The 13,527-nt window shown below is 35.0% G+C and overlaps 1 protein-coding gene across 4 annotated transcripts in view; it reads right to left on the bottom strand.

The window, feature by feature from the left end:
- The window catches only part of FBXL17 (F-box and leucine rich repeat protein 17), a 281,538-nt gene that overhangs the window by 193,128 nt on the left and 74,883 nt on the right, over positions 1 to 13,527 (bottom strand). For all 4 annotated transcript variants that reach the window (XR_008744725.1, XM_055790430.1, XM_055790428.1 and 1 more), the window contains one exon: positions 7,204 to 7,311. Coding sequence is in view for 3 of the 4 variants with exons in the window: in XM_055790430.1 (XP_055646405.1) it covers positions 7,204 to 7,311 (108 nt within the window). In the remaining variant the exon portion in view is untranslated. The remainder of the gene's footprint in view (positions 1 to 7,203; positions 7,312 to 13,527) is intronic.

Genomic DNA, 13,527 nt, shown 5'->3' with positions numbered 1-13,527 from the left:
CTTAAATACTCAATCTTGGCACACCAGGATGAATAAATTTTTTCTTTTTCTTCCCTCTCCCCCCCATTTACTTCATGCAGCTACACCATTTTATTGAGCAATTTCAGGGCCGTTCTTCTACAGATATTCACACTTTCTTGCAACTCTTAATTTTATAGCTCTACAAAGAATGCTCAGCATGAGCAGAATTTAAACTCTGAACTCAGCTCCAGCAGCCAAAATGCTTTAACTGAACGAGGAATACTTAATGTGGCAATAAAACAGACAATGGAAAGAGTAGACAGAGGGCTTAAAAATATGAAATAGAAAATAAAATACAAGAATTAAGAGAAAGCAAGAACAGTTAAACTAATTGTGTGTGCCACATATATAAACAACCTTACTGAAATTACTGAATATTGACTCAGTGTTAAAATCGTTATGAGATAGTATAATAATAGCATTTAAATTTCAGAGGGAGCCTGGTTAGCTGAATGAGATTAGAAGGGAGCAGGATGTTGGTCCCTTCCTCCCAGTCCTACAGACTGAATTGACAGCCCAGTATGTGAAGGTTTTCTGAGGAGATTGCCTGTTACAATGTACTGAAAGGGAATTGTTCCACTGTGAATGACAGATGCAAAAGAACCACTGAGATCACAAAATGGACAAATGAAGTTTGAAAAACAGACCTTCATGTCTTTTAAAAACATGTTAAGATTAAAAAATTAAATACTATTATTTATAAGAAAATACCTACTACTTTTGGATCTCAAATATTTCAAATCATTTTTGTTCAACACTCTCGTTAGTTGGTTTAAATTAAATTTTATGGCAGTTGATATATTCAAAGATTCAGAGATTATCATACTATTTGTGTGCCTGAATGTTATGGATTTCCTAAGACCTCTATCTTGATTACTAGAACTTGTAATATTAAAATATATGCAATGCTAATCAAGAAGCTAGATCATTTGAAAACTACCGTAACAAAAAAAAAAAAGAAAAAAAGGAGAGAGAAAAGAGGCTGTTCAAGTTTAGGATAAATTTCCTATACTTCAGATGATAAAAAATTATTATCACAGGTAGTTTTTCAGTGTGGATGTATCAACTCCTGTGCATATTTAGCTGTTATTGTAGAGGTCTATCAATATGAGCATGCAATATTTTTTACTGGTTTTTGTTCCCCACATTCTTCCACAATTCCCGTAGAGATCTGCTTCCTTAAAAATCATAGAATAGAATTATATGCCTTTAAGAACGAGTCCAAGCATAAACTTAACACTGCCAAGTTCACCACTAAACAATTCACATAAGATCAACGCTCTTCAGAACTAAAGCCAAATTATTTCTGAAGGAAAGTGTTTATAAGGACTTAATGAGCTTTAAACTCGCATCTTTTGCTAATTAAGCTTAATTTTCTTGATGCTCTCTGTGTATATTTGCCTTCAGGGAACAAACTGCTCTCTAATTTAAGCCCCTCAAAACAAATGTATCATCACAGGATATAAAAAATAGCAAACTGAGAAAACTACCAATCACATTCTTTTTATTATTATGTCAATAGAATCTATAAACTATTTTTTAAAAAGTCACATACATTAATTTTTACTTAAGAGATTCAGTAACTGAACTATGTTATTGAGATACACTGTGTTCCTGAAACAGTAATCATACATGGTTTAAAGAATTGGAAAATGATTTAATGGTTACTGAGGAGACTGTTTTCCCACAGACTGATTTAATGTTCCGCATATGCACAACTTTTAATTTAATTTCTTAAATATTACAGAACATTGAGCTCCCATTGCTTAAATAAAAAATACACATTAAAAACTAGTGTCATAAGCACATTTAATTTGCATCACTCACAATAAAGCAACACAGAAAAAGTCTGTTTTGAAGAGTATAGGTATTTGTAAAGAACCTTGCCTGAGAATAAAAGAAAGTATGTGTTGATTAAGGAAATAAATTTGCCTTTGTTTTGTAATGTACCACAGCAAAACACAATACTAAAGTGGATGACATTTGTATTCAAGCTGCTACTCCTTCCAAGATGATTGATAATAATAATTTGGGTTTTGATGTATTGCATGTATACTTTACAAGTCATGCTACAAAAATAAATATATTGCCCTCCTTTCAAACATAAAGACCCATTGCAGAGGAGCTACTTGTACACATATATAAACTGCATATGTAGTACCTGTGTTACAAGACTCACCTCCACTTTATGAACTTTAAAAGCTGCTGTTGAATTACACTATTGCTGAGTCATAATTTACCCTCCCTTTGTGTTATTTACTCTCAAGTACCACTAAAGAACCTTGGCTTTTTTTTTCCTGGAAAGCTTCACACCCCCACAGAGCACTGAAACCCTTTCAACCATGCAATCATTCTTCTCTACAATACCTTTTTTACTTCATTGCAACTTGAAAGAAACTGCAGTTGGGTACAACTACTAGATCCTTAAAAATTATTAGAAGAATTTCTTGTTCATTCAACAGAATTGTTAGCTTTAGTTTGACAAGATGTAAAAAGGTTCCCTTACAGAGTCTGTAGCACCATGCCATTTAAAGTATCAAGCCAATCCTCACAAAGAATTTCCCAACACCACTACGTTCAGAAATTACTTACTTTTTCCTATGACTGGAAGACCAGCATTTAAAAAGGCATCTTATTAAATGCACACAGATTCAAATAAATCATATGCCATCATATGAAATATAGTTCATTACATAAATTGCTTAAAAAAAATTGTTTTCTCTAGACCTAGCCAAAGAACAATCATGTTCTCATATAGGAAGCATGACTTTGTAAGAGTAGAAGGTATGCTGAAATGTTACCATACAAAGAGCAAAAAGCTGAGCACTTCATGTCAAACCAAATCAGTTACTAAAGGACCATACAGTACCTCAGTTTAGAAAAGGCTCCTGCAAAAATCAGTTTTCTCATGTGTAGAGTATCATTACATATATCTCTCAAGCAAATAATGTCTGCACTGAGCCCTAAATATTTGCTCTATAAATCTGAATTTTGATTGACTTCATACTGGCCACCAACTAAGACGCAGGTACAACTCAGTTAGATTGGACATGACTATCAGATAACAATTATGAGACAAAGAAAGAAGTGAGATCACATTGTTCCAAAAAAAGTTCTTAGATAAACTGACTCCATGTATTGGTGATTAGAAGAGTAAGTTAGAACATTTTTCTATCAAGATGTTGTCCAAGGATTCACACATATTTAGATGAAAACGTCTGTAATAAAATTCACCTGACACAGACTGTCAGAAATACATGGTAAGAAGCACAGATGAGTTATACTGCTAGAAAGCAACTACTCTTGTGTATGTATCAGAACTCAAAGGAAGAAGCCAAGGAAGAGGCTTGGAAATAAAACTATGCCTGGATGCTGAGATTTGCTGGTGCCAGCTGTTGAATTTCTGTTAGAAGTGCAACATTTGAATTGCTGAGAGGCAATTATCACAGGAGGGGAAAAAAGACCACCACTTTTGGGGCCCAAGTTACAAAATTAAAAAACCACTACTTCACTAGTTAAGCATATAGAGTTTCTTTTTCATATTTAGTTAATGAATAAAAATGACCCAGTGTGGTTATTCTGTCTTCAATGCAATTACCTAACATGCATAGGTACTTTGCACATTTCCATAGGCCTTCATGCTTACAGGAGAAGAAGAAAGTGAGAAGTGAAAAATAACCAGCAATAAACTCTTGAAAGAAAAAAGGATGTGAGGAGAGGAAAGGAGAAAACAATAAAAAAAAAAACCAAAAAAAACCACAAAAACAAATGATGCAGGGAAAGGTAAGTAAATAATAGAATGAGAAAAAAAATAAAGCAAGCAAACAATAGTTGGGGATGTACTGATAACAGAAGATGAATCAACACTATATCCAGTATGTGTTCTTCCCTCCTCCATAGGAACAAAGCTGACACATGTAGGACTAATTTTTCTAATAAAACAGATCATGCAGATCTTTCGTGACACTTGTACAGGTTACAGCTACAAAGAAAAATAAAACATTCTACATCACCAGAACAAACCACTGGTTTCAATTGGGAGTATAACTGTGAATTGCGTATACACACACTCACACTCCCCCTCATTCCCCTTCTCTCTCCCTGTGTCATGCAGTGCCTCTCATCTTGGCCAATAATCACTATTTACTTTAGGTGCATTTTTTTTTTTTTAGTTTACAATAACTTCAAGGAAAAAAGGCAGCAGTGTGATAACATGGTTTTGTTCAAGAAGTAAGTTTTGTTGCATGTCATTATGTTCAACATAAAAATAATGAAAATAAACCCTGAATGTTTCTTCTTTTTCTAAAATATGTATTTTCTCTACCATACTCCAAAATTAGCTATTAAAATTGCTCTGTGATTCAGCAGCACTGTAATTCAGAATTTTCAAGTGCCACTATTTTTAAAGACAGCTAACATTACCAGGGGGGAAATACAGTAATAATAACCCACTCACTTTTTATACATCCATCAGCCTCAAAGCAATTTTCCAACAGAGGCCAGGGCTGTTATCTCCAGTTTGCACACAGGAAGCAGGACAGAAGGGAACTAGCTCTACACAGCCTTGCAGGACACACTCACAGGCCACGTAAAGCAAAAATCAGATTCCACATTCTCTAAGAACATGGGACTGGAATTACTACTATGCACATACAAAGTTCCAGTTAAGAACTCAACAAGAAAATGACCATAAGAAATACTTGATGGTTAGAACAAAAATAATGATGTCATCAACAGATCAGTAATGAAAAAGACAGACCCAGGAGTTGAATATCATGTTGCTCCTCCACAGGTATTCGCTTTAATTCCCTGCTGGAGTTTATGTCCTCCAAAGAACTGTAGAAATGGAACATGCCTGTGCCGGATACTTCAGTGCAATTCAGTTTCTGTTAAAACTGCCTGCTGTACTATGAGGAAGTAATACCTGACAGAGGAGCCACATGGAAGCACTGCTGAAGTCACTGCAGCGAGATTAACCAGGTATCCCTTGTTGGTAGCTTAGAGTAAAGCACACTGAATTCCAATACCATTGCCCAGCCACTGTATGACTAGGAACATCTCACTTCTTTTTCCCCCTCAATATATGGCAGCACCCCACTTGCCTGTATTGAAGTAGCCATCAATGTAAAAAATACCTCATTATCATGCACAGAAGTCATCTGTATGTGAAAAAATACTTTGCAAACCTTACAGAAGATGTCATATCACTGATTCATAGAATACTTTGGGTTGGAGGGGACCTTTAGAGGTCATCTAGTCCAACCCCCTGCAATGGTCGGGGACATCTTCAACTAGATGAGGTTGCTCAGAGCCCCATCCAGCCTGACCTTGAATGTTTCCAGGGATGGGGCATCCTCTCCCAGCGACCTGTTCTAGTGTGTCACCACCCTTACTATAAAAAATTCCTTCCTTATCTAGTCTGAATTTACACTCTCTCAGTTTAAAACTATTACGCCTTGTCCTATCACGACAGGCCCTACTAAAAAGTCTGTCCTCATCTTTCTTATGAGCCCCCTTCAAGTACTGAAAGGCTTCAATGTCTCCCCAGAGCCTTCCCTTCGCCAGGCTGAACACCACCTAGTGTTCAGGATTATCACATCACTGTCTTTGCAGCGTCAATAGCCTACAGAAAGCTTCTACTGGCACAGCTTCAGGGAAGGAAATTAGAATCCCCAAGTCTCAAATCCCAACAAAAAGCACGTGCACCACTTACTTACGCCATATGACTTTTTCCAAGTTTATGCAAAGTCTTTTAGTTGTTATTTTTTGAAGGGCTATGTGCAACAATGTCACTCCTACGTAAATGATTTCGAATAGTTTATTATTATTAAACCACATGAAAATCAGAACTAAATGTTAATAAGAAAAATCAAGATCTTGACTTTTCTTCAATCAAATAAATGGTATTATAAAGTCACTTCGTTGAAGGATAAGACATCTATTAAATACTCAATAAATCTAGGCCGGAGTAATGCAGCAACCAAAGCATGCACCTGAAAAGCAATCTGTGTGGGAATTTCCCACAAAGCCTTGGACTACATAACCCATCTGTCTGATTTCCAAATTATATACCCAACATAAAAGTAGGAGGTATGTAAATATAACCTATAGTCATACATGCATAGTTTTCATAGGACATGAAAATTATTGTATTATTCCTCTCTCTCCCACAGATAAATACCACTTTTACACATCATCTCAGTATACACACGGTCCTTCCCAAATTGCATCCTTCGAGGTGCTGTAATTTCGCCATGCAAATTAAATTCTCTGGCTTTTTTCTTTTTGCATGTGTTCCAAAATGTTTTCAATTCTTCTGTATTTTCAGCTACTGAGCTGTCCTAGGCCAATGAAAATATTTCGCAGATATGCTGAATGGTTCTGTATAACAACACAAAAACAGCACAGCTGCATCAAAAAGACCTGTATTTTCTTCAGGCATGTTCTGTTTTCACTAAATATGCTCTCCGCTTACTACTTCAAGGTCTCTTTAACCATCTTTATGTTTACCAGAACTTTTCATATTCAATATCCATTTCTACAGTCATCTTTACAAGTTTTAAGTTCCATTTTCGTACTTGAACATTTATTCATTCTTAGCTATAAATAATAATTTATCTATTCCAGATGCATTTTAGTTCTGTTCTCCCTCATGTGTGCTTAATCCCTGAATCTACTTTCAGTTACAAATTTTAATATGCTGTATGTCCACCTCATCCAGGTCATTCATTTTAGTGAACACTTCCATTATTTTCTGCAGATTCACTCAAGCTGGTTCTCCCACACATCACTCCTCTTACATAGAAGAAAATCTGTCATACTATCGATGTTAAAATACAAAGATGGACATAAACAAAATGTATGTGCATAGGGGATATACTGTTGCACTAAGGGTCCTGTCTAAATCTCTGGCAATAAGAATTCCGCACTTCCAGTCATGGAACTGTCTTGTTTGCAATGGAATCTGGTATAACTAGGCATTTTAAAGACTTTTGGCCTGAATGGTTTACATAGGGAATTCTGAATGCGTCTGCTCAAATAATGCAATGTTCATTTACCTTGTCAGATTTCTATCCATGACTGTTACTCATCGTATGTATACAAACTTACCCTGGCTGATACCTGTGGTTTGGCAATAGTCAAACATACTAATGACGAGATAAAAGTAGCTACAATACTTACATTAGTGAGGTGAATGACTCCTTTTGATGTAACAGAGCAGCCCATAAACCCAACATACTGTAGCTCAGGGCAATGTTCAGCAAAAGCTTTCACAGACTGATCCGTCACCTACAGAAAAGATACACAGGTAGCAGTTGAATAGGTGATATAAGCACATACTCAATACAGTCTAACCAGTTTCTCCGTAACATTGGCAAGCTGCTCATTAATACTTCCATTATTATTATCATTACTATTAATTATTTCAAGAGTTTAAGAGAAAACATTGAATATGCACACACATCTATATAGGTACATGAAAAGGAAAAAGACAGTCTCTGACAGATATGGATCATCTTCTTGAAGTAAGAGAAGAAATGGAAGAAAACAGAGAATGATGGCCACAAATTCAAGTATTATTTTCATCCCGTTTATCTGCAAATACCCCAAGAGACCATTCTATTTACTATTCCCATAAACTATATAAAAACATGAAAATGTTAACAAATTTATGTTATTGCTATCCTGCAGACTCATGCTATAGCCATCATTGACTACACAGAATTTGAATTGTGTGGTATTTTAAGTTTATATTCCTTTTCTAAGCATTTTTGCTAAAACAAAGCAATAGATGATTTTAACTTGAAGATTATACTACATCTGTTTCCCACATCAGGCTTGTATATCATGGTAATATACTATTGCGTCAGTTATCAGTTGAAAGCTACCTAGTTTATTACTTGGTTTATTTATTTCTACAACTATTTTTTCTTTATAGTTAAGTTTGCCTAATAAAATTTAATAACTACAAAACACAATCCATTACATAAATATAATGCTGTGCAGGTAGACTAAATATTCAAAAGGACAATTTAGTGAACTCTGTGAAGAATATAATATTGACATGGGTATATGTAAGATACCTGTGTATCTTCCTTTAAACACAGTGTTGATTTTTGGGGCGGTTTGGTTTTGGTGTCTTGTTTTGGTTTTTGGTTGTTTGGGGTTTTTTTCCTGAGAAGTATATATTTCCAGTGTAAATGACAGTAATGCAAAACTCTATTGATTCTGGGACAAAACCTGTATTTTCCAGTCAAACTGCTCAGGAATGTCTCACTAAGTGTGGAATTGAAAGTCCTGAACACTGAGGACATTCTGAGATTGTAAGGATGCCTCCTTGTTATTGCGGAACTCGGAAACAAAACAAGTTTTGAAGTATCTAGTCCACAACTGAGCCTCAGGTGACGACATACATAGGAACATCATTCCTGCTATGCTGTGGATCACCTTTACCTACAATTCCAACTTGCCTGACCAACATGTCACTTAACTGCACACTGGCAGTTATATTGACTTTGGTGAAGACTCTAGCAAAATGATTTCTGAGAAGATAACCCAGGGAGAAAGGAGGCCAACAAGACTATAGATACACCACTGCATGTAAGCTGTATTGGTATGGGGATACTGAATACGGTTATATTTCTAACACAGCTTTCTCAAACCAACAATTTCACAGTGAGGAAATATTTTTATTATTGCACATCTGTCAAATAAAAGTAAAAGGCAGGCCAAAAGGAAGGAAAAAAGGGCCAGCTGAACAGATTCAATCACAAATGGTGTAGCGATCATGTTGAATCTGCACAGACCCATTTCTCGGGTCTGGAACAAAACACCCAGTGTAGTAAGAAATTTCTTCTTTGATTTTGATCTGACACGACCTTACATTTTTATTTTTTCATACTCCTCTCAGCTGAGGACAGCCACACCAACTATTTGGGAATTTTAAGATACTGACTACTAAGAATCTTTGACAAATACTATCAGAAGTCAAAGACTTACAGATTTGCACTATTTAGCACTCTACCAGAGGGGAATGTTTTGGAGAAGATAAATGAAATCCTCTGTTTCAGCTAACAATCTAACAGGAGGACCCTTTGACAACCCTACCCTCCACTCTCTACAGAGGATGACAGTATGGTTCTCTGTGGCAGACAGATTTGCCCTAACTAGCAAGAAAATGCAGTAAAGAGAAATCAACATAATAAATGCCTAACCTCACAAATTCATTACTGAGCTTAAAACTTCCAAATACAATTTCTTACATATAGCTGACATTTGGGTACATGAAGACTTTAAAAATTCATGTCTTGAATACAAACAATAAAATTAGTATGTCTTAAAAGATTTTCTGTTCATTATATGGATTTTTCTGCATCCTAAACAAAATTTGTGAAAATAGTTTTGGTAAAAGTTAGTAAATTATGACTATATATTAAATATTATACAGATTAGTAGTGAACATTTTTAGTGCTCATTAGATATGCAGCATCTATCTAGTCAGAAGAAGATTTTTCATTACCTGTGTATGCCTCGTGATTTTTCAGGTTTAGAAAAACTATTCACAATCTGTCAAAAGTAGTGTGAGATTACCTGAATATTCTTTACAACTACTGTGTAGAAATCACCACTTTTCATGAAGTGAAAAGACACTTCAAGACAGGCATTTTGCTACTGCAAACGGCAATTTCTGTTCTTAAATCTTGACTTAAGTAAAATAGCAGTGCATTGAACCTATTGCTGTCTTTTAAGTTCATTTCATTTAACAGATCCTATCTTTTGCTGTCAGCCTCAAAACTCCGCAACTCTTAACACCTAGAGAAGCTGACTTCAAGTTTTATTGGGAAACACTGTAAAAATTTTCTCAATCAGCACTGTAATCTCACAGTCAGCATTCTTTACTGCAACAATGTCTAGGAATACATTACTTCTTTTTGAGACCCTGTATCATTTATAGCAATTGATATTTTAATAATGTGATTGCCACTCAGACAGCCTGTAATGAATGCCACTTGATACTCTGGTTAGCTACTATCAACACATGACTACACTCTCCTGTGATTCTATTAGTTGGGAAGGAAAATATACATATATATTTCTATATATGCACACACATGCTTGCAATTTCACAAGAATGGCTTCATATAAAATGAATGTAAGATAGCATATAGAAATAACAGATCAAAACACTTTTAAACTAAGTATCCAATGAAAAGGTAAAAAAAATTAGGCTGTTTTGTTCTCCTTTTTTCAGGAGTGAGGGACAGTAAGAACATCGTAGTTTGGAATCTGTTTATAAACATATGTGTAGCATTATAGTCAATTACCTAGGTTTCAGTTAAGAGTAATTGATATTTGAATCCTATCTGTCCTTATTTATACATGGCTCAAAAAACATATCATAATAAGGTTAGTATGCAGAAATATTATTTTTCATCAGACCTATTTTTATAAGGGAGGAATAAATGTAAGTTTCAGACAGATCTGAAATAGAAGCAACAAAGCTAAAATTAAATCTCAAGTAACTTTCTAAGACTGAAAACAACTATTCTTCTGTTATTTAGACTTTCTTCTATTTTATCCTCTGCAGTGTCTAGTACAGACAGCTAATATACATTTACATTTTAACTCAAACATGCAGGCCAGCTCGCTATTTCTACTGTAAGTAGGTGCCAGAAAAACCTCTCTTATTGTATGAATGTGCTTTATGCTCCCAAGAGAAGGCCTGTTCTGCAGAATGAAAAAAAGGTAAAGTCACTGATGAAAAAAGTGCATGGAAAGTTAGCAATGGCACGTATGCTATGATTATGGAATCTTAACACTGTTCCTTTGTAATGCAATATGGAATTGTATGTTACATTTTCCTCAAAGGCCTTTCCACAACTCAGGAGACAGAACAGATACTTGAAATGTGTTCTATAAATATGACTTCTGCAAACTAACAAATATTTTAAAGTATGAACAACTGAGGTACTATACAAACAGATTAGACTAGCATAATCTAAAAACAGATTACCATAGAAAAATATACTGCAGTTCTACACAAATGACCTTTGTCAACAAAGATACAGAAATTCACACCCAAATCTTTTATAGATCACAGTACTGTTCTTCCAAGAATCCTTAATAATTGGACTGTCTAGTCGACCTTCATTGACTTTCATTCATCCTGCCTTGCTTGATGTTAGTCTTGCTTTGAAAAAGTAATATAGGATGATGAGGACAGATTTATAAGTTATGCACTAAAGCATTGTGAATGGGAAATAGGCTGGTCTGGAACTAATGGCACAGATTTTGCTCCTATTAAAAAGATCTATGATAAGTAAGATATGGTTTAATCATTTTCTTTTTATGTATTGAAGCCTATTATATATATGAATTCCAGTTCTGCATTGTTTTAAAGAAATTAAGTATTTTTACTATTCAGAGTTAGATTCTCTAAGTATTAGTTTATTTTACAATCTATTCAATAACTTAACAGGCAGAAAGGAACAGTTCTGAAGCAAAGATTATAATTCTAAAAGAAAGTTTGAGGTACAACAATATAAGACACTGAAATTCCAACTACAAAGAGTCACAATTAATAAAAACAACCTCAAACAGAAATAACTGAAAAAGAGGTTGGAATGTAAATAGTAACTGGCACAGAACGAACACCACGTTCTCTTATTTAAACAGGTGCACTGCAATGTAAAATTCTAATGTGCGATTTTTGTCTACATAAAATGCATAAATAAAAGTTTGCAAAATATGTAAAATATTCCTCAGGTGTTTTTCCTCTAGGAGGCTAAACCCTGACAGAGTAAAATATGTTTTCATGTAAGCAGACAGTCTGCCATGAATATAATAGGTAAGTATTCACTGCAGAAGTCAACTGTAACAGTAGAAGCAGCCCCTTTTCTCCCAATTCCTTTACTCCATAAGCCTTTACCTGTCTTGGTCAGACACCAGCTTAACCATACCCACTTTTGGGCAGCACAGGAGGAAGGGAAGGGTCAGAGAGGACTTGCTGAAATTCTCTCTTTTCAGACATTAAACTGAGTTTTCCAAAAAGCTCATCTGCTAATTCAGTCCTAAAACTTTCTTGCCTTACCTCTGTGTTCTTATACACCACAGACTAAGGCTCATGAACAGCCCACTCCGAAACATGCTGTGCACAAAGCAACAAAGCACGTGGCCACGTTCTCCAATACTGTGATTTTATACGACATACTTGAACAACGTACATTTTCCCTGAAATCCTTGCACGCCAAAACTGGCCATAATGTACAGTTAGGTATAACTTAGGTTAGGTATAACTTGGACATAACTTTTACTCCTTTTTACCAAAAATCCTGAAATGCATCCATTTCACAAGATACAGGCAAATCACACAGAGCGAAGGCATCTATCCTGGAGTAACTCAGCTCACCAGCTTACAGGCGAGCTCAATTACATAGACCAGGATGTAATACATACAAAATAAAGAAACACTAAGCACCAAGACTGCTCAGATACAGAAATATCTGTACCTACTGTAAACAAAGGCAGCCAGGCCACCATTGTTCTATCAGCATCAAAGAAAATAATTAAATAAAAAGCTTAAAAAATAATCACAGCAATGAAATAGTTTTGCGAGAAACTGCCTGCTATAGGTATACGTGTTTATATAGGTTCCTCCTGCTTAGCTTAAAATTTGCATTGCTACCTCTATACTAAAACATAACCACCCAACAATTTGCCAAGACACAAGGTAGAAATTGTTGAATATATTGCACTTTGTCAAAAGGTGAAGATGTAAATAAAGGCTTGTCATTGCAAGGAATTATGATCAGATGATCTCTCTTTGCCACACAGGGAAAGATAACATTGTCTCTCTTTTGACTAACATTTTTTAGAATTACTTTTTAACAAAGGGTCAAACAGAGATCACAGTATTACACCAGAAGTTAAATACTAGTACATTTTACATTATTAAACTAAAACATACAAACATTTTAGATTATGCATATTTTCCTTACTCAATGATCAAGAAATTACAAGCAAATTGTTTTAATTTAACCAGTTTTGAATTCAAATAAAAATTCAATTTCAGTTTTAAATTCATTTCCACAGGAGGCTGCAATACCCAAAGTATTTGCTTATAGATTTAATCCTAACATTCCAACAAACATGCCAGGGCACTAATAGCATCAGTTCCTAACTTTAATAATAGAATTTATTAGAAACAGATCATATTATTTGATTGACCATGAATATAAACCCAAGTAATTTTAAATTAAAAGGCAATATGGCACAAACATATTGCAGAAATGTATCTCACAAACACACACACAAATCCTGATAAAGAGCTGTCTTGTTCTCCCTCCACCAGAAAACAAAAGGCAGAAGAGGTGAAATACGAAGTTTATGTTTAAAGGATTTATTTCAGACTTAAACTGGAAAAGACTTCCCCTGTTCAATAGCAGTGATACATTGCCTGCTCTCCACAAGCATCAACTTAAATAATATTGGTCATAAAAACTGTGA

The sequence above is a fragment of the Falco peregrinus genome, chromosome Z, assembly GCF_023634155.1.
Source record: "Falco peregrinus isolate bFalPer1 chromosome Z, bFalPer1.pri, whole genome shotgun sequence".
Lineage (NCBI taxonomy): Eukaryota > Metazoa > Chordata > Aves > Falconiformes > Falconidae > Falco > Falco peregrinus.
The sequence above is the reverse complement of the archived record's forward strand: the minus strand, read 5'-3'. Positions and strand labels throughout refer to the sequence as shown.